Below are 25,732 nucleotides of genomic sequence, written 5' to 3' on the forward strand. Positions count from 1 at the left end.
TCTAGAATTTTTCGCATGAACTTTCGTTCAAAAATACTATTGGGCCTAGAGCTCAGTGTGTGAAATCTCTGTAGTATTAACTTTGAGATCTCGGAATCAATATAAGAATTAAAAATGCAGATTCTAGAGATTCTTGCGCAGCGCAGCAGGGCGCCACGACCACAAACGTCTATAACGCTAGAACCTGTCTAATATTTTGTGAAAGTGTAAGAGGTAATTTCTGATTTTCAATACGCCTCTACATACCAAAAATTGTTTAGATCGGACCATTCTTTAAAAAGTTGTAAGCATATAAAGTGCGTAATCTCGGAAACAGCCGGCTTGATGCATACATATCTCCATCTCACTATCTTTAGCTGAGTATCTAATATTCGAGGCAGTCGATTATAGCGTTTTTCTTGTTTTAATTATTTTTTCGGTCATGATTGTGAAAGGGCAAACAAATATTTTTCTTGATTAACAGATACGTATGGAAAATCCCAACCGTATTTTAAACGTACTTTATTATTGCAGAATATTTATTGTTTTGGAAAAAACCGGCTATTCATGTGTTTCCAGACATGAATCTTGCGTGCAGTCCGTTTGTAGAAACCCCCATTTTAATCAACTAAACTTGTCTAAAGGCTATTCGAGCGGAAGAAATTAAGTACAAAGAGAAAATATTTAAAAAAATGACATTTACCACTATCAGCTTTGGATTCTGACTATTTTAAGACACATTTATCTTTGGCGGCATCTTTACAATTTTTTGCATTAGTTGATTTCTAGTTTACTAAGGCAAATATGCTTTATAATAAATAAATCTATCACTTTCCATGTGATTTCCGTAGAAAAATATTTTTTATTGTAAAAAAAATGACATCACTGTTTGTCAACAACTGCTATCATATTAAAGAGTATGAAAGCTGAGTAAGGCACAAAGAGAGCATAGAAAAGAGAGCAGTGGTCGAAGAACTTGCTCTTAAAATTATTCCAAATTTAAATCACTGTGGATAACAGTCCACATAGTGACGAAGCACAGTATTGTACTTACATATATATCCGTAGAATTGAAAACCTACTGTGATGGTCCGATACTTTAAAAATTATAAATGGTTTGGCACCTATACGTCGCATTAGGGTATTGAAGGTATACCAAAAGACCCTTTTTAATAAAACGCGTCTTAGAGCCTGCGAAATGGATTTATAAATTATAGCTCATACGCACTGTTTTCTTTAATAAAATCTATTATATTCATATATTTAGGTGGCCCTGACTTGGTTATATTTAAAAAATTTGTTTTGTTGATTAAAAAATGAAACACAACATGTCCCTGCAGTCCACCTTTTTTCTACTTTTCTCTTTTCTAAAATAAAGTTAATTAAAGTTCGTCAACATTACGATAAAATGTTGATGAAAAAGCCATGTTTTTGTCGACGACATGTCGATTTCTTACTGAGGTTAGCCTAGCTACTAACATCATTGAATCGTTGACGACAGCCTAAAATTAGGTTTATGTCGATGGCATGAGGACTTGTTGATGAATTTCTCGCTGATTTCAACCTACCTGCCATCAATGTTATATTGCATGTTGAAGATGTAATCGTCACTAGGTGTTTTCCTCGTTAAGAGTTGGTTTTGTTTGATTGGGCTTAGTCACGGTATGGGGAACTTAAAAAAACCTTTGATAGTTTGGCGACGAGTTAAACTGTAATTTCGTTATCTTTACCAGTTAACTTGCTAAGCCAAACTTAGGGCTATAGGACAAATATGTGTGGGGAATCTTTTCGATTAGTCCAATAATTTAACTATCCAAAATTTATTAAAGAGGCAAACCAAATTTTTGTTTATAAGATTTGGGTGTGATGTGATTTTACCTTTCTCTTAGAACTATCGCTTCATATGTCGAAAAGCAGTCCAATTTTCCTACCTTATAAATCTTTATTAGAATGGTTTAGATTCAAGACAGTCAAAAACCAGTTGTGTGAAGAGAAATTACAGCAGAACTATGAAATAGAAAACCGACAAACCAGTCTTAGCCCAGATAACAATCATCACTGTTCAAACACAATTCGGGATAGTTTAGTTCGCTTCATAATGTCAGGTAGGAAAGATGCTCCCAAACGCCATCAGCTTATTATGGGCACATGATTTAATTTCTGTTTACCTCTGACGATTTTTCCATATCCACATCCTGAAGTCAAGGCCACGTGTTCACTTTTGCTGCTCCAGGGCTTGATTCTGGCCATGGCGAACACTGTTAACTACTCGGGAAGTGCTGCTGGTGAGACCCAGTTTGCCTCGAAGCTTTATGGCCAGGTGGCCAAGTCCGAGCCCGGGCGAAATATCGTCCTTTCGCCCTCGTCCATCAGGACGGGCTTGGCTCTGGCCTATCTGGGTGCCGAGGGCAAAACCGCCGACGAGCTGAAGCAGGGATTGGGCCTGGAGGGAGCTGACAAAACCGAGGTGGCCCAGAAATTCGCCCAGCTGTTGACGAAAGGACATGGGGACCAGGATGGGCCCAAATTGAAGTATGCCAATCGGATTTACGTGGCTCAGAGATTCCAGCTGGCCCAGGCCTATCAGGAGTTGGTCGGCAAAAACTTCGCAGCAGCTGCCGAGAATGTGAACTTCACCCAAAATGCTGATGCTGCCAAGCGCATTAACTCCTGGGTGGAGGAGCAGACCCATCAGGAAATCAAGAACCTCATAGCAGCGGACTCACTCGATGAAGATACGGCTGCCATCCTGGTAAATGCCATCTACTTCAAGGCCGACTGGCAGAACAGTTTTCCCGACTACGCCACCTTTTCCCGCGACTTTGTCAATCATGGAGGTCAAAAGGTCAGTGTGGACACCATGTCCCACGAGGATTACTTCAGGTTCGGCGAGCTGCCCCAGTTGAAGGCTAAGGCCCTGGAATTGCCTTACAAAGGCACAGATATCGTCTTTCTGATCATTCTGCCCCAGGAGGAACAGGGGCTGGCCTCCGTCGAGGAGAAACTAAGGGTCCTGGACCTCATTGAAATAAGCTCCCAGTTGAGCAGGCGAAAAGTACAGGTACAGCTGCCCAAGTTCAAGTTCGAGTTCGATGTCCCCCTGCAGCCTGTTCTCGAGGAGGTGAGTCCTTTAAGCGATTATTACCCCCATATTCCTAGACACATATTACCCACAGTAAATGAAAACAACATGGAGTAATTTTATGAGATGAAACAATAGTAATCAATACTAAAACCAAAAATTATAAGTTAATGGTTGTTAGCAATCGATCGATTGAAGATAGACCTACAGGTTACATACTGGAAACCTTTTACCTTTCTGTAGCTATGTCTGCTATGACCTTAAGCTAAGTCTCTTATATTTTAATAACTAATTCATTTGAAATGATTTTATCTGCAGTGCTTAAATAACACTTTGATTCAATAACACACGAAGAAGATAAAATAAATATCTTTTTGGTGTTCTTGAACCCTGGACCTTAGGCATTTCTTCCTGGGTTGTCATCTCATGTGACCCACTAAAGCAAGATATCGATTAAGGCGGAATTACATTTTTATTTTAAGAAAATTAGTAGACACACACCTCAATACCAAACACATGTTTACCCATTAAAAGCTACTAAGTTTGGATTTGTCATGCAGATTCTTGAGGTTCTTGGGCAGCAGGGTGCCAAGTCCTGTCTAGCGCCCAGTTTTTTTGGGGATTTTGTTTTTATTATCAACACCCATCTACATACCAAAAATGGTTCAAATCGGACCATTCAATAAAAAGTTATAGGAAACACCCGATTTCCTGCATGCATATCTCCATCTCTCTCGCACTCCCTTTAGCTGAGTAACGTGTATTATCTGGTGTCTTTTTTTAGCTGGGCATTAAGAAACTATTCGCTCCTGATGCGGACTTCAGCAGCCTACTCCGAGAATCTCATCCACTTAGGATCTCAGAGGTGAAGCACAAGGCAATTATCGAGGTGAACGAGAAGGGAACCACTGCCAGTGGAGCCACCTGTAAGACTGCTAACTAATACATATATCTAAAAAGTATTAAAAACTAATTTTTGTATCAACAGTTCTGAAGGCCCAGGTGGAGTCTCTCTTAATAGGAGAGGAAGTATTCGAGTTCACCGCGGATCATCCCTTCTTCTTCGCCATCAAGGACACACAGAGCACCTACTTCCTGGGGCACGTCAGCCAGCTCTGAGTTGGAGTTGTATCATAAGTTGCCCCCCCTTAAAACCGAAACCTGAAACGCAATATGTTGCTCTGTCCAATAAATGCCAATCTTCGTTGTCAAGAGCAGGGACACAAGTACCGACAGGTATTTCATCCTTGTTGGTTGATTAGTTTCGGGTTGCATAATGCTGTTGGCCTGGCTGTTTGCTGCCTTGCTGTAATTAGAGCCATCCGAGTTGCAGTTGACATTGATAGTTTATTAAGGGGACTTGGCCCCGTCGATTCTGGCCAAGTGCCAGCCTGTTTGGCAGTGTTTGGCAGTCCTGTATCACTCAGTAATAAATCAAAGTTGGTATAGCTATCAATCCATGACAACGGCGGACAAAAAGAGTCAAGAGCGAAGAACTGGCAATTTGAATGCCAGTGGTAAGTGGCCAAAGTCGAAAAACACACAGGAGAACCTGCGGACCCACGGACACGCACATGGCCAAAAAGTCAACAACTGTGTTGGCAATTTGCTGCAATCATCCAACAACACATCCTCTGGCTCCTGTTCGTCCTTCGTCCTTTCCTTTTCCCTCTTTCCATTTCCCAGGAGCCGAAGTTTATGAGTGCAGCTAAATTGTTGTTCTCCGTGTGTTCGCTCGCTTTTTTCCTGGTCTCCTCTTTGGCGAGGATTTTCCCGACCCTTGACCGATGATGGCTCACACATTCTTACCCTAAATATAACCCGCTATACACAGGAAAAAATCTCGTAATTGTGAATTAAATATTTGAGTAGCTAAGTATCATATTTTCCAAAGGTTAAAGTAAGTTTGATATTAAGGAATAGTAATTCTTGGGTTTCCTCTCATTGAAAATTCCCTCAAATCAAGAGATAGCAATATTTGAAACTCTCCGTAACAAAATCACAGACAAATCATCATCATATGCTATCAATTTTTTTCTCTGTGTACCCCACTTAGACCGCCTCTTGTGGCGGATATTTGCATATTTCTAAACAGGTGTAAATTAAATTTGACAAATTTTTGCGGCTGCCCGAGCATGTCCTTGCGATATCCTGCCCGTCCCGGGTCAGAAGTTTTAATAACGTTTTGTGACATTTACATGGATACCTGTGAGGCCTGGTCATGTTGCCGGCCCATCAGTCAGGTTTATTGTCGGCAAAATGATGCAGTTGAATGGGATGCGAAACAATTAGTGCGGGATTTACGCACGTGTAAAACATTTTAATTAAATCCGTGCCGACGTGCCGCTTGGTTTTCCACTTCAGCCCGACAAGTCCCATGGGAGTTTTGTTACACTTTCGAAGGTTAGGCTGTGTGTCCCGGTTGAATCCAGCACTAATTGGTGGCCAGGGCGATGCCGAGATGCCGAAACTTCGGCTGCGTTGTCACGGGCGACGCTCAAGTTTCCGTCAGCAGATGGAAATTGAAATGACAACACAACCGGGAGCTGAAAAAGCATCAACCGCATTGGGTGAGGCAAAGGAAATGCAACTCGCGCCGTTGAAAATAGGAAAATTCTTGACAAGTGCCGAGTTGAAGGTTGAGCTGTGGGCAGGTGGTTGGGGTGAGAGTGGGTGGTGGGTGGTGGGTGAAGAATGGCTGGCAGGGAGCTCCACACGCTTCACTGGGCACTCGCTTGCCAAAGCCAGCTTTCCTCCACTTGCACCTCCACACCCACTTTCACCTGGGCCTCTTCCTATTCCTGCCACTGACAGCTCTTTGCATCATTTGCCAAATTGACAGGGAATGTTTGATCTGCTCGCCACCTATGAAAGCGAGCCAATTTGGGTACTATTCTAACTACAATTTATTTAGCAGCGAAGGGGTAAATAAATTATGATATTTCTTAAATTCCGATGTGTACACCCAGAAAAAAATCCGTTCGAAACGTTCAAAAATCAAGACCAAACGTTGTCAAAAAGTGCGTGAGCCCGTTTGTTGACAGTTCATGAACGGTCGTTCGTAAAATGTGACCGAAACTTTAGCGTTGGGTTCCGAACGAATGGTGTCAGTTTAAGAACATTTCGGGGTTAACTTGAGAACATAAAAATATTAAAAAAAACGAGGTTTGTGTACATGCTAGACTTTCTGGACGCCTGGTAGAGATTTATTTAATTTCCCACCTTATGTTTTGTTATTGCTAGAAATCAATGTGTTTTGTTTATTTTGCTGAAGACAAAGAGTTTATTAATTAATAGAAGTACATATAAACATTAGAAATAATATTTTAATAAAACTTACAATTCACAACCGTCTTCTTGCGGACTCGAACCTGTGATACCATGTGTCGAAGGCGGACGCTCTAGCAGCTGGACCACCGAGCGAATTTTTCGATAGCGGAAAATCGGGACACTAGACCGACATATTGTTGCAATAAACAAACATCAACCATGTGGCGAGAACATTTTTCGAAATTTGGAACCAAGTTGTTCGTCGGTAGAGATTGTTACCAACACCGTTCGATTTTCGTGAACATACGTTCGAAATGTGAGAACTAAAAATGGAGAACGGATTGTTCGCATTTCATGAAAAATGTTCTTGATTTTTTTCGTTCTTTTTTTTCTGGGTGTATAAACGTTACGTGTTTTTAGTGAGATTGTTTAATTTTAATAATACACCAAAAAAGTATAATTTATAGGCGAGAAACCACCTGGCTTTCACTTTCTCTTTGCATTTTATTTCGTAACGGATTAAATATTTAACGCAAATAATTATAGAATTAAATTCTGATAAGATTATCCGAGAAAAAATACAAAAGATATAATACTATAAAAAGGCAAACCTAGATTAAATCATTCAACAATGTCAGCAATTCAACAGTTTAGGGAATACCCTGATTATAATATATTTTTTGTAAATGTTAGGTATTAGAATATTGTGCACTTCTAAGCAAAGAAATTCGTGATAAAGCGGTAGAATTGCCTGCTTTATGTTTGAAACGACCCCAAAATGCATCGCAATGTTTCCTATTATCATATAATCGCAAATATTTATATTTCATACGTTAGTACACGGCTTTTAAATTGTTTTGGACAGTTCGAAAAGTGAACATACCGGCTTTAAGCATCGAGTATTCGCTTGTGTTGCAAATTTCTCTTGATTTAACATATAGCGTTTAAGCTATTCAAATAAATATAAATTTTAAGGGCCCACTCAGAAAAGTTTATGATATTCCAGACAACATTACAAAACAATTTGTAAATTGTTTTTGCATCCTTGACAGTTTGTGAGCCTTTAGTTTAGGTGAACTATGGTGATTCCTATAATCCCAGATGTAATGCATTCTTTGCCCTTTCCTTTGCAAATGCCCGTGCCAACCAGACGTTGGTGCCTCTCCAGGTGGCTGGGTCCAGGCGTTTATTTTGCATCCGCAGCGTGCAGCAGACAATTGTAGGGGCAAATTGTAATTGTAACTCACTTTTAAGTGCGTCTGACAACTTTGGTAATTAAGGAATTATGTCATGCGCACGCTTGGCATTCAAAAAAGCTTTCACCGTAACCGGCTGCAGTGGGTGGTAGAGCATTTTTTGATTGCATCGGTTGCCTTGGTTTTCCTGTGTCACATTCTGTGTTCTGTGTATATTGCATTTTTGCAATTGGCATTTAATTTGGAAAGTTGCTAAGTTGCATATTGTGTTTATGCACGCTGCACTCCCATTGAAAGGGATCCCCATTGTTGGTGCCCAGGGAGCCAGAGGTGCCGGCAGACTGCTCGTTGTACATACAATGCGACCCTCAAAACACCCAAGGTGGTGGAAAGTTTACACTTTCCCAGGTTGGGGGTGCCACAAAAATGATAATAAAATCCCTGCTCGCTCCAATGGACACTGGACACAATTCACCAGCTGGTCCACAAAAGCAGAAGGTCAGAGGGCGATGTGGTGGGGGGCGGGAGGAAACAACTAGTTAACGCTCCTCACAAAGACAGCAGCTGCCAATGTGCGTATCTGGTCGAGGCAGGTTAATGAAATACTCGGTACGTCCTCTAGATTCCCAAACATGACACATTGAGAGCCGAACGCCCCTTTTATTTGCCATCCAAAGTGCAAAAGTTTGTTAACACTTTGCGTTTAATACCTGCTATTGAATATTAACGAGCAGAACCGCCTCAAGAATGTTGAGTAAACTCGGCACGGCCGACAATTATCGAGCATACGCCCTGTTGGCCGCCGTAGGTGCTCGTTTGCCTTTTGGCAGCCACTGTATGCCATGGTGCTCTGTGGATAATTAACATTTGTATGTCAATATTTGCAGAGGCTTCCTCAGGCATCTAAATGAGAATCTCTGTCTGGCATGAAATGCTCTTTGGCACTCATCAGATTTAATTCCCATTTGAGGTGCGTGTCCAAACAATTGGTTTTGTAGTGCTTTCTCCTCGGGAGGAAAGAGGGTTTTCAATGTGACAGGGATTTGGATCTTTATGGCCATTGTTGGTTGCAAAGAAACTAAGCTGATTTTTGGTAAACTAAAGTTTCTCCCCAAGACATATGACCAATAATTAGATGCCAATTCCAAATAACACAAAACATTCTTGGAGGCGTCTGTCCAAAATTGAACTGTCAGACGAATTATTACCAACTGACCGCAGTTGACAATGCCGGAGGGGTGAGCTTACAACCTTTCCAGCAGGTTCGAGGGGTATCCTTGTTTCCAAAAGCTCTGGTTCAGATCCCAGCTAATGGCAGCAAGGACCTCCGTTTGGTCCTGCCGACGCCTGCGTGCTGAATCCTTGGAAGGTTTGTTTTGGTCGCAACCACAACCTGCAACACGTTGTGTTTTGAATGCTTTGGCGGCAAACACTCGAGGGCCGTTGGTTCTATAAAAGCCACTTTCCATGCTGTTGGCCAAACAGTTCCCAGCTTGATAGCAACGCACGCGTTTCTCAACGGAAAACGGAAATCGAAGCCTTTTAAACGGCGGATCATAACTCTGAAAGAAGTGTCAAGAGCGACGGTTATTTTTGCTTCGTTCGGTCGGTGTTTCCGAGTGTCTGTGGCTTTTTCTGTGTGCGGGTGATTCCCCAGTACATAAATCAGAAATTTAATCAATCTCACGTGCCGACTTGCAGTTACCAAACGGAGTGATTAAGTATACGCCAGGTAAGCCTGTCCAGCTGACCCACTAAAAACTGGCGGTTAAGTCCGGCATGCGGAATGCGTCCATCCCGGGGCCACCAGCTCCTGCACTTTATGGCCACATTAAGGCGTAAACAGGGCCAGAAAAACAAAGCACGTACTGAGTGCAAGGGCAGAAGTAAAGACTTTAAAGTGCCTGCCAACGGGGGACAAGTTACGATTATGGCAGAAAATTCAAATTTTTCGCATGCCATCCTACCGAAACCGATACCGAAACCTCCTTCTCCATCCCTAGGTGGGTTCTTCGATATCCAATTTTAACGGCAGCATTCGCTGGCATAATAAAAATTTATCGTAAGCGTATTAAATTTGTAGCTGCCGCAAGTTTCGCTGCGACCTCCTCCTCCTCCCCCAATTTTTTTTTAGGTGTAGAGACAAAGAGTCCTCGCAGCAGTTAACATGTCTAAGTAAGCTCTAAGTTGCCTTTAGATCTGCCTTTTGTGTGTCCCGGACGAAGGAGGATGAGCTGTGTGATGTTGTGCATTTTTATTACGCTTACACAGCTCGCACATGGCTGAAAGCACTGGTGCGATGTGGGCTGCAAGCATCCCCTAGGAAACCCTAGCGAATCCCCCTCTGGTTTGGGTCCACCATAAATTCTAAATTTGTCAAATAAATAGAAGGTGGAAACGGCACCCAATGGCAATACTCAATCCATTTTTGCACTGGTTTTGTGGGTCCATAATCGGATTTTACCATGTTTTTTTCATCCCATCAGAAAACTGCTTCATGCAGACTTTACTTTTATACTGATCCATTTCGATACTTTGGTTATTAATGGAGTCCATTGCTGAAAGGGGATTTTTAGCCGTTCTAAGCCATATCTTTTCAGGGTGTGGGATATTTAGTCGTGTAACCACAGTTGCCTTACCATTCATATAAAAAAAAATTAATAGAATTTGTGAAATCAAGGTGTTCTAAGGGTATATAAGCATCTTTACGACTAGAAATATTTAGATTTCTGGGAATTTTGGGAACGTTGATTACAGCGCAAATGGCAAAAATAGTGCAAATCGGCCTAAAAGTTTTCCCGGAATCTTGTCCACCCCAAAATATTCTTCAGAAAACACTGTTCCGAGATAATTGCGTTTAAAGCTTCCAGTTCTCTACTTTGGTTCCCAGAGGCGGTTAGTTATGAAGTGCAAAATCTTCGGTTCTAACACTCCGAACAGCATGATTTATAGTGTTAGTACTCGTCAAACTATTTTGTAACAGAAAATGCCATTGCATTCTGCAGCATTTCCCAAATATAAGAGAGACATATTTCCAATGAAGCACACTATAAGTTCGAGCTTAGTATTTCTAGGAATGCCCAACGTCCCTTAAAGTGGCAGTTTAATTTGCGTACATGTTTCTTACGAAACATACTTCTTGTGAAAGTCATTGGTTTTACTCTATATTTTAGGAAAAGTAATTTTTTGTTTTTAGTTGTATTATACTTACTAGTAAATAATCATTATTTGTAAGTGAAAGAAAATATTTTTCAGAAATAGTGATAGCAATAATGATTATCAATAATTATTTGAGACTGATATTTTTTAATCCACTTATTTATTTTAACAACATGAAATATTATATTTACTTGTTTATTTGTAGTATTTAAAACAATACTAAAAAATAAAAAAATTTTGAAAGTAAATATGATAAAGACTTTAATGTTCCTTATAAAGTATCAAAAGTTTTTTTTCTGTTATTGTGTTTTTATGCCTTTGCAGCGGTATTCAATAAAGAAAATACCTTTCCGACCCCATAAAGCATATATATTCTTGATCAGCATCACTAGACGAGTCTGACTAGTCTAGTCTCTCAGTTTCAAAGCTAACGGGATGAAACCTTCCCAAAAGTCTTTTTTTAATGCAAATAGTATACAAGTCCGAACAAGCCTTATCAGATAACTATATCCTATAGCTAATTAAAAATTATAGCTTCAGTGTTTATAAATAAATTATCTTCTACACTCAGGACTATAGTTTCTTTATTATTTCAGAACTTCGAACTATATTTTAAGGATCGGACAACTATATCTTAATAGCTATTAAGGAACGATCGGATAATAAATAGAAACATAATAGGAAAATAAATATAGCTTCGTTTTTTTGGATTATATTATTTTCTACTGCAGTATTTTTTTAATATTTCAGAATAACTATTTAAATTTAATAAAAATCGGACTCCTATATAATATAGCTGTCATAGGAAGGGTCGGATAATTAATGACCAAAAAATACAAAAAATATTATATTTCGTCGAAAACATATACGCTAATAAAAAAAAACTGTTACATTATCTTATACTTCTGTGATTATTTATGAGTTTTTTAAAAATCGGAATCCTTTCTGGTTATTTTTTTTTTCCCGAAAACTGAAAAAATTCAGAGTTAAATTTTGTAAGTCCGGGTCCTTTTTGCAGAAAAAACAACTCCAAAAGCACCAGCTTAGTATTCTAGGAATGACATTTCAGTAGCTGAAATCAGCACTTTAATTTGGACTCATATTTCCTACCCATACATCTCACTTTCATGAAATTCATTCGTTTAATTGTACATTTCCGATTGTTTTTCTAAGAATTTCTTCTTTTCTGCTCCGATGAAAGGTCAACAAAACTCGGCGGAAAAGGTTTATGTATTCCTTTTTTTATGCACGAATATGAGAGTTCTTGGTAATCGAAAGCCGCAACTGTTTGTTTAGCCCCCACCAAGATTGCATAATTAATTTTGCCTTAAAGCCAAGTTGAGTTTGGCTTCTTAAAGCTGTTCTTAGGGGTAAGAGTTCCATTCCCCGAAGAAAGGTGGGGCCGTAATACTCACCTGTCGCCTTCATCCCTTAATGTATGTATACAGTCACATGTAAATGCTTATGTTCCATATGTTTATGCTAGATTAAACGTTTTTGCTGTCAAACTGCGAATGGGGGATAAAACACACGCGCACACAGAGCCATGCAGATGCCCCCGTAGGTATGCCGGCTTTTTTATTGTATCTTAAGTAGGGCCAGCTGCGTAGCTCCTCGGGGACACAGGCCTCGGGACTCAGGGCTCAGGATTCAGGACTCAGGCGCACACTATATCATAATGAAGTCTAGACCGGATGCCTGAAGTGCGATGGCATTTACCATAGTTTGCATTTCTCTGTGTGTTTTGGCCCGATCGAGTTGATATTAAAGTCAGGCTCTCGGAGTGTGTGGTTCATTAATCCCACCGCATTCGTAGCCATTTGTTATGGACAAAGGACCCCGAGAGGCTGCTTGTCTGCGAAGGCTATTAATTATATGTGACTCATTTAATTGATAAACTGAATGCCTTTGGGCCTGGCTTTGTTCCCACTTTCGGCTTAGTACATCTATCGTAGATGTTGCAGCTGACACCTTCAAGAACCAGCCATTTGCTGAGGCTGCTGTAGTGGGGCCACCCACTTTCTTGGTTACTTTCGCATCGCTCATACGCACTGTGGTACGCACAGGTTTATCCCTGTGAGTGCCGACAGCTGGCGTGAATTGCAATCCGTATGCAAAGCGCAAATTGAAAATGCACACGGAAAACGGGTGCCACCTATATGTACATATATGTATGTGGCACCCAAAGTGGCAAAATGGCAAAATGACAAAATGGCAAAACTGAATGCCTGGAAAATTGTTTTGTTTTTTGCCTGCTTTTTTGTATTAAAATTAAAAGCACATAAAAGGTTCAAAGCTTCCACTTGGCCTGACAACGGTTCCCTTTTCAGTGCAGAACATAACAGAACCCAGACCTATGTGTGAGTTCCTGTTTCCGCCTTAATGCCTCCATTTCCACTTACTTTAATAGTTTCTGCTCTTTTTCCGGGCAGCACTTCGGGGCCTCTTGGCCGCCAATGGCTTCATTGAAATTTTAGCACACACACACACTGCATGGCACAGATACTTGTGGGTGAACAGCCTCTTGAAGCTGCGGTCTCATTTGATTAAAGTGCTGGACCATGTTTGTTGTCTTCCCCACCATGATAATCATCTCTCTCGATGAGGATGTGTGTTTGGGTTTGTGCTGATTTTATGGTCCAACGGATTTTCCCTTTTTTTTTTCTCTTGCCTTCTGCCAACCGCTTTGAGGGCCCTTTTTCCCAGCTTTATTGAAATTTTATTGTACAAAATTGTCTCAACAAGCTCTGAGTTGGGACACGTTTGAAGGCACTTAATGACCATTAAATGCTTGCCAACCAAGCGGCGAGGCATTCCAGGAATGCGAATCATGCCCAAGCAAACAGAAATCGCATTATATTAAAAGCAATTTTAACTTTTGAGACAAATGCCCACTTGGCTTACTACAGCCTGGCAACCTGGCTGTGCGAATGGAAGTGGAAATGGTGGGGATGGAGCGTTCTTGTGGCACGTTCCTCAAACTGGATTTTATAATGGATGCCTTGGCTCGGCGTATTTATACATTTATGCATTGCAATTTACAGTAAATGCACAGCGATTTCAAGACACCGTTCGTGGAAAACGCTTCCCCTCCAACAGGAAATTAATCTAGGGCACATTCTGCAGGACGAAGGCGGCCAGTGGGGAGCTGTTATGGCTGCAACCTAATTAAGGTGAACAATTCAGTCACATTAACAATGCATACTCACGGTGAAATTGTTTATAATTTGATAACACGCCTGAGTGAGCAGGTGAATTCTGGAAAGGGGCGTTTACCAACCGAAGTTTGCACTCGATCAAGTGGAAAATCAAAACTAAAGGCAAGGCCGAAAGCAAACCAAAGACAAGTGCATTGGGCTGCCCGACCGAAGGTACCTCCCCAACCCAAAACATAGCCCGATTCCATTTCAAAGTGTCAAATGCAGTGAAGACGGAATATCCTACAAGTCCATGGATCGCTGTCATCGCTTAGCCAGGATAAGGAAAAAGTGCCTGGGCTGGGTTGTCAAATCCCCGTACTCACGGGCTGTCGGGACAGTCGAAAGGGTATAAAAAACCCACTGGATTTATGTGTGGGAAAAAATGAAACGCCATCAGCATATGCCTCAGTGAATCACTCGCAATATGTACGTGTGTGTATGTATATGGACCTCCTCCAATCCACGCGCCGGGGCTATTGACAATCTCGACTAAACTTCCGCCGACCGGCTGCCCCTTTTTGTTGCCATTTAGCCCCGCCCACTCCGCCTCGCATTTTCCATTCCAAATACCAGGCCTCTGTGGCAGAGCAATCAATAAGTTCGAATATCCGTCAGCCGCCATCCCCCAGTTTGGATCGAGTGGATTTTCTAAAAGTTTAGCCATCTCGTTTTTTGCCAGTTCGGCTCTGCTGCGATGATAATATCAAATTGAGTTCGCTTCCCAGCGCCTGGCCTTTGAATATTTAAGGCGCGAAAGTGGCTAAGTGTTATTCAAAAATGCCCGCCAAACCCACACCCCAAACATGACGAATCTGACCAGCTTTTATGGGCTGATAAAGCAATTAATTTCAAATCGCCAGGGGCAAACAATGGAGGGGAACAAGGCTATAAAAAAGAAATCAGATTGTAGCCTGATAGGCAATTTGGCGGGGTCGAAAGATAAAATTAGGCAACAATATGGCCAGGAGATGGGGACACAGGGACACAATCAGGCGCATCATCAATGCCGATAAAGATTACTTATATTATTATGTTAATCGAGATTATGATGACAGTCATCAGCGCCTCATCAGGCTGGCTGGGCGAAATCTGCTTCGTTCCGGGTCGGGTTCCTGTAGCTCCCCCAGTTCCTTGGGACCTCTCCTTATAGCCGCCCGCGACTCAAACTTCAACCGAGACGCAGACACAGACACACAAATCTCTTTATAATCGTCCTGGCCCCGTCGTCTTTGACAAGGGCAATGTTGGCCTAGGAGGGGGCGTGTCCAGGAAGCCGGGTCGGCTCGTTTTGATGGTGGTTGCAGGGGATGAATGGGCTGGCTGTATGCCTGGAAAGCTTCTGGGCCTACACTTATAAATTTTTATTTGTTGGCATTCCGCAATTTATTTTATATCTTTTCCAGGGGCCGTGGCAACTCGTGGAAACGCGTTTTTTGCCAGTTCGTAAGTCCGTCTGTCTGTCCGTCAATTTGCTGGCTTTCGCAAGGGCCGGAGGCCTTTTGCTAGCTCTCAGGTCCTTACACTTTAAGAAACTTTGAGGCATTGCAGGAATCTCGTCAAAGGAAGCCGTACATACAAGAGGCCTAATCAAATTATGCCCACTTTGTTGTCCGCTGACGTTGTTTTGGCTTGAATGATACGAAACAAAGTGGGTTATGACCGAGATGTGCTCATTAGGCCAGATGTGAGAATGTGCTGATCTGATTGTCAGCTTAACGGAGCTGCCCGCCATTAGTGTTATGTGTATTGTGGGGTCAACGTATGGGGACGTATGTGTTTTTGAAATTTCCACAGTTTGACAGTCGCTCCTTTATTGGCTGGTGAAAGTGAAAGTTTGCTTTGGACGTTCCGGGATTCCTGGCTTGCTGTGCTGCTCCGGGGACCAACCTACTTTGTCCTTGGCATGCCGGGAATGCTGTTTGTGATTTTACTTTCCGCTTTCTTTTTAACATTTTTCACCGTGTTTGCTCGTGTTTCCCGCCCATTTCCCCGCCCACTCGCCGCGTTTTCCGAAAGTCACTCACGCGTAAAGCGCGTTGCGTGCTTTATGAATCTGCCTTTGCACTGCTTCTCTATTACGTTCTAGACAACTTGAACCTGCTCTCCATCTTGGTCTACTTCGCCATCTCCTCCGGAAGCGGAAGAGGGTAGGGGTACTCCTGCTCGTTTCCGGTTGATGTTCAGCTGCGTCCTTTGTGCCTTCGCTCGGTCCCATTTCCTCGCCAACGTCCCACGGCGGCATTCGTGTTTATTAAGTCTAATTCAATTTTGTGTGAATTTTATTTGTTGCATACATTAAGGCGGATGACGTTGAAATCTCGTCCATCGTTCTAAGGGGGGATCTCCGGCTAAAGATCTAGGGGATTCCTGGTATCTGAGGTGCTCTGTAATTACACACTTAGCAATTTAGAGAGCTCTTCCATGAAGTTTTTAATTAAAACTTTGATAAATAAGCTCAATTTATATATAGACAGATATTTAGCATTTAACAAAAGCGACTCCCCCATCTCATTTTCATTTTTTTCTGCTTTCTCCCTTTGCGTGGGAGCTGACTTTGTGTTGGTGTGCATTTCTTTGAGAGTGCAGATTTCCCATTTTAATTGAAATTTACCAAGGATGTCTTGCTCTTTGAAAATGCGGAGATGTGCATGGTTAGACATAAAGCGATGCGGAGTAAATTAAATTGACAAAGTAAATTTGCTGGGGGAAAATCGTAAATAAATATGCCATTCATGACCACAAAAAATTGGTTCAACTTGGCAGTGCTCTATTTTATTTTTCATCATTTTTTTCCCTCTGATTATGGCAACTCACTGCTCCGGAAAGCGAATCTTTTCATATTTGCTAGCAATTGCATTCTATTTTTATACGACTCGGGCATAAATGTATGGAAATTTATGGCTGTGATGGCATTGCCACATTTGTTTCAATTATTCACAGTTCGAGTAAAACGGCAAGCAGCAACATGCATATAAATTCAGTTCAAATGCCAAGTGTTCGCTACAACTTGCTGGGTGGCTGGGGAGGACTCGATGACTCGATGCCAAGTGTTGTTCGGGAAGCTTATAAATTTTTATCGCCATTGACATAGAAGCATACGAGGGCTCTAAGTAAGCCCGCATGAGCTGCCGAAATTGCCGAGCACACCCATTCACTGGCTTTCGCTCGGGGAAAGTGGCCCCAAGTGGGTCAGAATCGGGCCAAGTCAAATCAATTGACGCCAAGACGCGTCTGCACACACTGGCATTGTCCTCGTGTTTGCTGGCAATGCGATTAACCCACAAACGGCCGGGACAGACGTGCCCCGAATCCTCCTCTTTCTCCGGGAGAACAGTGGCAAGTCCCACTGCCACTGACATTGCAAATGCAACTACAGCTGTTGCTGTTTCTGTTTCTGTTGCATGGAACGTGGCCAGTCAAACGGGGAGCGCACTTTGGGTCCGCTTCTTTCTTGCCATGCAGCCATTACTTCGATTCCCCAGCCAACAGGGCGGATGGGTAACGAGCTGTGATGGGAACTGACTAGGTACTTAAAGGAGCGGGACTTTTCCCCATTTTTTCGCTTGCAGAAAATGTTTTATAATCTCAAGAAGCTTTTCTTCGAATGTTCTCATTCTATTTGACAATTTTTAAACAAGAATTTTTGTGCAACCTCTTTTATGACATCAGTCATTAACTCAACAGTTAACTACAAAATGTTTAATGAAAGAACTAAGCTTTCGATTTTCCTTTACCATTTTTAGCTTTAAATGTTTTGTAATATTTTTTAAACTTAACTTTATTTATTAAGGAACAAAGGCAAGCTACATCAATTACTGGGGTATTTATTCATTCATTTATTTATTAATTTATTTTACATTTTTCCGAAAATTAGGTTGCTAACATCCTGTTAATATGATTTTTTAAACAACTCCAACTAAAAAGGAATAATATATTTTAGTTTGTTAAACATTTCAAGTTGAAAACAGCACAATTCTTGAATTCCTTGATATTTAATTAAGGCTTTAAATCAAGTGAACAAGAGAAGAACATGTTGTTTCTTTCGCCTTTTATTGTCTTTGAATACAATTTATAGTTGATACATTAAATAAGAAGTAAGGTAAGGAAAAGGTTAAATTTAAAGAACTTGATTCTGGCATTAATTGCTATTTCAATGCCAAGTCCCTGACTACTTTATAGAGATATACTGACTAAGTTGATCCACCTTGGCAGTGGTAATGGTACCTTGTACTCGCATCACTGGGAACGGCGAGTGGGAATGACAATCCTGCAGAGCACTTGCACTCTTTTGGCCAAAAAGGACAGGCACAAAGGCGTAAGTGGGTGAATCCCACTGCTGTCTCGGCGTCTCTGGTTTGTTTGTGTTTAATTTGTGGCACTACCAGATGTTGACAATCGATGACGACCCCTCGTGGCCTGGCTGCAGCCAACTGGCAACAAGCCATCTGCACCTGACCCCCACCCAAAGTCTTTTCCTTCTCTCGCGCCTGATTAAGTTTTTGCATTAATTTTGCTACACCCTCGATGGTCCTCGTCCTCAGCCACGTCCTCATCCAAGTCCTCATCCTTGTCCTTGGCTTGTTTGCTTAGCCATTAGCCGGGGATTCTGTGACCTGAGGGTCGTGTGAGCGGAGCTGCCAGCGAATGCCTGACCTTTTTGCCAGCTAGTACCTACCAGTGCCTTCAGCTTTTGCCTTGCTGGCTTTTCATGGTTCGGTTGCAATCAAATTTATTGGATCCTTTTTTAAGCACCCCTGATCAGCGCCAAGTCGATTACGAAATTTGCGTGCGGAACCTTTTCCTGATTGCAAAGTCGCACGGAACTCGATTAGAGTGCCGATAGATAGATAGATAGATAGATAGAGTGCAACTGGCGATGGTTAACGAGTGAATCGAGTCGATAAAATGCCAAAGCCAAGCACTTCTCTCTAAGTCGATTAGGGAAATTCCATGTGCAGCCCCTGACACTGATTCTAATCCAGATTCTGATCCTGTTTATGTCCCGGCTCCCATTGTCCAATTAGCCGAGTCACCAGCTTTGGCTCCGGCTTGCCAATTTGCATCAGATTCCTGTTGCTGCAACTAATTTGTTGTTTCTGCAGCTAAGCTTTGCCCCACAGAGTTTGCTCATTAAGACCCCGAGAGGATCTGGAGACCAGGCAGGCGGCATAATGAGCTCGGTTCAAGTGCAAACTGTTTGCCGAATGCCGGGCGGTCAAAAGGACCCCAACCTCAGGCTCGCCCTTGCCGACGACCTCTATATTTAGATACCTCAACAAAGTTTTTCACAACACTTAAGTCGAATAGATAAAAGGAGTCCTCCTCTGGCGCCATTTTGAGGGGGATGTATCCACTTCGGCACTCTGGCTAACACCCCATTCCCAACTCTCGGCGGCAATTTGCCGTGATTAGTATAAATAAGTAACAGTTAGTGACCCATTTTCTGCACGCCATTGAGCCAGAAGGAAAAGGGCTATAATGCCTCGCCTTCAACGGGGAACTGGTAGGGATGGTCCTCGGTGGTGTCTTATATGCATGCCTTTTATACCCAAATTTAGTACTGATGTATAAATAGAATATATATATTCTTGTTCAGCGAGCGTTTTGATGCCTCTTTAAAAGGTGAGAACTTTAAAAAGTTTAAGACATAAACTCATTTTAAACTCAATTTTAGGTGGAAAGCTCAAGAAAAACTTTTTATTTTAAAGCCAAAGTATAGTTTTTCCGCAGTTATACATTTTGTGACACTTAAATATCTTTAATAGGCTAAATACGGGTTTTTTAAACTGATAAATGCTTTAAAAATCTAAGTTATTATAAATAAAATCGGCTTGTTATCAATAATAACAGTTTTCATTTCTGTTTTATTAATGGTCGCAGCATATTTATAAAAACCAAAAAATATTGTGATTTGGTTTTTCGATTTTAAAATTCCCATTTTCTATAGAAATCATAAATAGTTTTCCTCTTTTACACACAAACTTTTACTTTTTTTTGGTTTTGTCAGAATAAATTGTATTTAAAATGCTAAATCTAAAGGTAACTCGCTATGTTTACATAAAATAGTAAAACAGGTCCAACAAAAGCGAGTATATAAAATGTAAGTGGTCCACCCTAGAGTTCACCTGCATGTCCAAGGGTTAAACTGGCGCGCTTCTCGGCCAAAATTGAATTTATGGCATCGCTTCGTGTCTGCGGAGATTAATATGGGGTCCACCGCGGGGAAAGTGTGGAGCGGTGTAGGGTTTTGCGGGCTAGGAGGCTGGAATGCGATCCCGAGCCGCCATCATCGCAGTAATCAACAGTTTAACGGCAACGCCTGTTGGCCTAGATTCTGCGGCGCCACTTTGTAATCGTTAAGCTGGTCCTGCAGCCCACTACAACAGCCTCTATAAGGCGCATGCGAGATGAAGGGGTGAGATTATGTGGCTGGGACTCCGGTTCTGACCAGCATCAGTGTCATAAAATCATTTGTTTATCGCTAAGGCCGTTTTCGGGACCATTAGCAGTTCAAAACCGTTGCAATAAATTCCCGAGTTGCTGAAAACAGGGCTAATTCCCTGGCATGCGTTTGGCTTTTGGCGCCAGATGGCAAATGACGCGACGATTGGCATGCAAACATAAAAGTTTATTTTATGATTTAAGCACCGCAAAGCCACAGCTCACAGCACGAACAGCACCCACATGCCGAAAGTTAATCACACATTAAATGTAATACTTTATAGCGCTCAAAGGTCCTTGGGCCCAACCCCAATAAAGTTTCCAAATTTAAGCACAACACAAGCGTAACGCAGCATAAATTCCATTTTGCGGAATTTACATAAGCAAATGGCAAACTAATCAAGTTGAACCGAAACTCATTAGTTGTGGGCAAAGTGTGGCTAACCAAAGAATTTAAAGTCATTTAAGAAGTTTTGCCTGAGTGGAGCTTATAGCATTATGGCTATAACAATGTTTCAGCATGTGATTACTTAGTTTGATACTAGGTCACATAAACCGATTTTAATTTATTAAATTAATGATGGTAAAAGTTTTTGTGGTAAAATACTTTCGAAATACGAAAAATAGCAATTCGAATGCTAATTTTATTTAACTATTTTAATAAAAAGTTTATGTTGTGTTCAACAAAAAACACGAGATATTTTTTAAGGACTCGTGTTTGATGGATCGATTTTAAAATGTTAACTGATTGGCAAAAAGGAAGAATAAGAAGACATTTTTTACAGAAAAAACATCATATAGTCAAGAACTATAATTTATTTTCGTATGCATTGACTTGGAATTTTAGGAAAATATTCTAAAATATTAAAAAAAGCACCTTAACCTTAAATATGCTTAGAAAGATAACCTTTTTATGGAACGAATTGGGTTCGAACATTGGGATGTTGGGCTTGGATTTCAAACTTTGGAATGCCCTTTTGAGCAGTGTGCCACGCACTTCTCACTGAGTGACAGCTGATGGCTGTGGGTTAACACATGTGTCCATCATCCGTAACAAAAGCGGTTAACTTGGATGTCTGGTGCGATCAAGCGGAAGTAGTCCACCACTAAAAAACCCCAACTCACAAGGCCGCACGAGAGTTTGCAACATTTCGCGGGCTTTTTAGCGTTATGTAGGAAGAACTTTTGATCTCCCTGCGGTAACTGAGGCATTTTAATCAACTGCGGACTCATCGGAATGCGGCTAATAAATATTTATAAAGGCAGCCCTCGCACAAATTGTGCGTCTGTTTCCATAGATAGGAAAGTTTAGAATTCTGTGGCTGGCCAGGCACATCTACTGGCCCGTCCTTCGACCCACTGGCCATCCAAATCCCTGGGGGCCAGTTGAGTCCTTAAGCCACAGTGCTCGGTTGTTGTTCCCAGTCACATGCTAACCCAGATCGTCCTTGAGTGCAGAAGTGTCCCAGTGCACCGGCAACAGGCAAATGTGCTTTTGATGACATTTTAAGCGCCTCCGGCCCCAGGAATGCATGCAGAAATAGGCTTCGGCTCTAGGCCCGATCTCATCCTTTAAGAAACTAATCAATAAGATGCTTTACATCACATATGCCTCCCAATCCATGTTTTTTTTCCGAGCCATGAATCCATTTTACCTTCACCACAAAAGCCAGCTGAACAAATTCGCAATAATCGGGGGGTGAAAAAACATAAATTGATTTCCAGGGGAGCAAAAAACTGAAGAGGGAACACCAATTTCTTATTTTGTCTCCCCTTTTTTTGCGGCGTTGACTGTGCTGGCAACCTTGTAGTTATCATTCTGAGTTGCCGAGGCAAACACGTTCCCAAAAAGTTTTTAAGGTCCTCTGCCCTTTGAGTTGTTGATGACATGTTTCGGTGGTCCGTGGTCCGCAACCGGGAAGATAAAAACAAAAAATGTCAACAACAGGAACGCTTTTATTTGTGGAAAACAGAGGAATTAATTCAAGTTTGGCTCCTTCGTTCTTGCTTTAAAATGTAAAGCGGAAACTTTTGGCCTGGCTTTGCAATTCTTTTATGTTTTCCCCAGCTGTTGGCAGTTGTCTTCGGCGTGGGCCTAGTAGATTTAATTAAATTTCTGTATAGAAAAACATTTTCAAGGCGGCCTGCGTGTGCGAAAGTTTGGCATTGGGGGCTTAGAGATCCCCAAAATCATGGGACATGTTGTAAATAGAGTTCTCAGGGGGGCGAATGGGCAATAGCACCGGGTTCTAAAACATTGATATTTAAATTTTCTAATTTACTCTACCTGCGGGGGAAATTCCCCATCCAATTATGTCATTATCCGCACGCTTTCGGCTTATTTGGAGCACAGCCATTAGCTGCTTCACATCGCGTTATCCAGTGCAAACAGTGTGTTCCACATGGCGTATACGTACTCTTTGTTTTTTGCCCAAACTAGATGCAAATTCATATGCGTTTGGCTGCTGCAGCTGCATCTGCTGCTTGTGCTGCTTTTGCTGCTGTTGAAAACAACAAAATCTTCCATGCTGCTGGGTTTTTCATTAAAAATTATCCCTAGCACAATGTAAATAGTTGTGAATTTGCATGGCTGCCTGCCGACAAGAGTTCAGGTGGTTTTTGCATTTCAAAATTCGACCCAGGTAAGCCAAGGAATTAAATATACCATGCCAGGCCTGAGGCGTACCTCACATATGTATATTAGATTTCCTCTAAGTTTGCATTCAAGGTTAAAGTAATGAACCTCGCTTTGAGTGTTTTGGAGGGGTGCTTCTTCTGACATAAAAACGTCATAAATCCATGCTGATATACTTCCATTTACTGAGAGGCCATCTACACATGAGCACTGAGAGTGAAATCGAGCCAGGCCATTACTCCGCCAGGTGATTGGGCCATAAACCACCTGTCTGTCCATCAGTCCATGCAGCCAAGTGCCGAGTGAGAATGAAAAGTTCACCTTTCCGCAGGGATGATGTGAGGGCACAGGTGCAAATGGCTCTCCACTCTGCCAGCTTTAAGAACTGCAAAAATGCTGGCAAATTGAATTGGCTGCACTTAGCATCCACCCTACATCACTTGCTGCATGCAGGTTTTTTGCCTGTGTATTCTACCACTTTACCACTCCATCGCTCCCTGTGTTTGTCTGTTACTTTATGGGGCATACGTATGGGGTTCTTATTTGGATTGCATCCAGGGTGGGGGGGGGGTTGGATCCTTCAATTGCATGGACTTAGTTTGTATCGATGCCGGGTTATTTGGCCTGGCCTCCGGATGCCGAGCGCGCTCATACGTTTATCTGATTTGTGGGGCGAGCACGTGAGCAGATTATGATTACATGCAGCACACTGCCACTGTTGCATGCCACTGCTGCATGCCACTGCACTTTCAGATACTTTGAGCCCGGGCGGCGCATCCTCTGCGCAAGCCAATCAGAGGCAGCAAACAAAAATGAATGGGATTCAAAGTTGCCAACGGAACTGGAAACTCAATTTTGAAATACTGAATGGCTTCGGTTTGGCTACCTTGGGGAAAAATTATGAAAGTTCTAGTTTCGATGGCTGATTTCAATGCGTTTGTCTTAGTCGTTTAAAATTGTTCATCAAAATGATGGTATATGTGAAGAGATTTACTTTGAACGAAGAATGCTTGTATACAAAATTTGAATATATTTTAAAAAGTAATACAAAAAACATAATATTAAAAAGAAAACATGAAAATTCTGGTATTTAATATAAAAATGTTTGAATAAATGTTGAAAATATTAGATACAATGTTTGTATGATACTAATATTTACATCAAACATTTTCTTAACCTACTATGTCAATTAAAAAAGCATTTCATATTAAAATAAATCCTTAAGCTATAACTATTCAATTTCATAAAGCACATTTAAATTCAATAAGAAGGGAAAGGTAGAGAAGAGCGAAAAATATTTAAGTTAAATATGATATGCAAGTATTTAACATTTTTTATCAGTGCACTTCATTAAACAACACATGTTGGATGGATATTCTTTAAATGATAAAAGTTTTTAGTTTGCTGAAACATGTTGTACCAGATAAGGCCAAAGTTCGCTTTAAACAGCCAACTGCACAGCTGCAACCCAATTAAAGAGCGGATTTAAAAATATTAAATCAAGTTGAAGTTAACTCCGTTTGTTTGCATCCACAGCTTCGCACTACTTCGCGACCGGAAGCGGAAGTTGCCGGGCCGGAAGTTTGGTTGCCTGTTGCCAACGTCCTTCTCTGTAATGGTGATGGCTGATGGGGGATAAGGTGTTGCTAAAACACAAAGCTCGCAGCGGAAATCGAGGAAGTGTTGGGACTTATAATGCCCCAACTCTGGCTTAAGCACACAAATCCAGCATAATGCAGCGCTGAGGCCAGGGCAACAAATAAATCCACGACACACACTACAGCTGGAGCTGAACAATCGGAGGAGGACGTGGACGAGGAGGGCACTCCACTTGACGACCAGCGATTTCTAAACAGGAGACGTCGACAAAGCGGCCAGCGGCATGGCGGACCTGGAGCGCATTCGCCTCGTCCTTCTGGGCGGCGCCGGCGTGGGCAAGAGCTCCATTGTGAAGCGCTTCCTGTTCAAAACCTACACGGACAAATACCGCGCCACCGTCGAGGATCTCTACAATCGCGAGTACGACCTGGGGGGCGTCACACTAAAGGTGAGTCCTGGAGTCCCCTAAATCCCAAATCCGGTTACAATGCAATAAGTCTAGGAACCCACGCAGCGAAGCCCAGCGTGCGCCTTTTTTTGTCCTTGTTTGCTGACATTTCGAGGGGAATTTCGCTGTAATTTGTTTACAAGTGCTAAAATGTCAGCAATGCACTCGCAAAACGCAGCAACAAATGGGAATTTTCAGTAGGTCGCTGTGGATATTTGTGGGTATGTAATGCGGAAAAATAGGCTAAACAAAAGTTTAGCTTGCTACCCATTCTTAGTTTTATAATGTGCGGTAACATTGATTTTGTACAAGTTTTGGTTCTTGAGAGATCTTCAATAAAACTAGATTGTAGCTCGGGGAAAAAACATGTAGTTGTTTTTACAGACAGCCAAAATTTATTTTTTTACATTTTTTTATCTTTTTATTTATATTATTTTGTGTACCTTAGCATCAAATTAATTGTTTTGTGCTATCCCTTAGATATATAAAATTCATATTATGAATTAAAAAATTAGATCGGATACATTCTAAGTTCCCAACAGAAAATGGATTTTAAAAATACCAAGCAAAAACGATTTTTATCCAATTTTAAAATATGAAATATAATTTTAGGACATAAAATTGAGCCTAATTAGCTTTGTAAATACCTGTAAATTTTCAAACACTTTGAAAAGAGCCATTTTTAAATTCATAGTATTAGTTTTAAGCTTCTAGCTTATACCC

General features: G+C 41.5%; 2 protein-coding genes and 1 long non-coding RNA gene across 3 annotated transcripts in view; 2 read left to right on the forward strand and 1 right to left on the reverse strand.

Annotated features, from left to right (window-relative positions):
• The first annotated feature begins 1,963 nt into the window (after positions 1-1,963).
• On the forward strand, positions 1,964-4,415 carry Spn42De (Serpin 42De). Its single transcript, XM_065863680.2, has 4 exons — positions 1,964-2,084; positions 2,181-3,100; positions 3,846-3,987; positions 4,050-4,415. Exons 1-4 carry the CDS (start codon positions 2,078-2,080, stop codon positions 4,178-4,180), a joined length of 1,200 nt encoding a protein of 399 aa, XP_065719752.2. The 5' UTR covers positions 1,964-2,077; the 3' UTR covers positions 4,181-4,415.
• A 1,797-nt stretch (positions 4,416-6,212) lies between these two features.
• Positions 6,213-6,476, reverse strand: LOC139352597 (uncharacterized). Its single transcript, XR_011603820.1, has 2 exons — positions 6,402-6,476; positions 6,213-6,329 (listed from the first exon to the last, which is right to left on the reverse strand). It is a non-coding gene; the product is annotated as an uncharacterized lncRNA (long non-coding RNA).
• Positions 6,477-8,933: 2,457 nt separating this feature from the next.
• Positions 8,934-25,732, forward strand: part of LOC108017709 (GTP-binding protein Di-Ras2) — a 34,628-nt gene continuing 17,829 nt past the window's right edge. The window contains exons 1-2 of the mRNA XM_036814076.3: positions 8,934-9,259; positions 24,499-25,009. Of these exons, the coding sequence (XP_036669971.1) occupies positions 24,845-25,009 (165 nt within the window). The 5' untranslated portion in view covers positions 8,934-9,259; positions 24,499-24,844. The remainder of the gene's footprint in view (positions 9,260-24,498; positions 25,010-25,732) is intronic.

This window comes from Drosophila suzukii, chromosome 2R, assembly GCF_043229965.1.
Source record: "Drosophila suzukii chromosome 2R, CBGP_Dsuzu_IsoJpt1.0, whole genome shotgun sequence".
NCBI classification, from domain to species: Eukaryota; Metazoa; Arthropoda; class Insecta; order Diptera; family Drosophilidae; genus Drosophila; species Drosophila suzukii.

Coding starts and splice junctions, on each gene's coding strand:
- Spn42De (XM_065863680.2), top strand. Junction 3,101..3,845: donor TGCAGCCTGTTCTCGAGGAG/GTGAGTCCTTTA, acceptor GTCTTTTTTTAG/CTGGGCATTAAGAAACTATT. Junction 3,988..4,049: donor CACTGCCAGTGGAGCCACCT/GTAAGACTGCTA, acceptor TTGTATCAACAG/TTCTGAAGGCCCAGGTGGAG.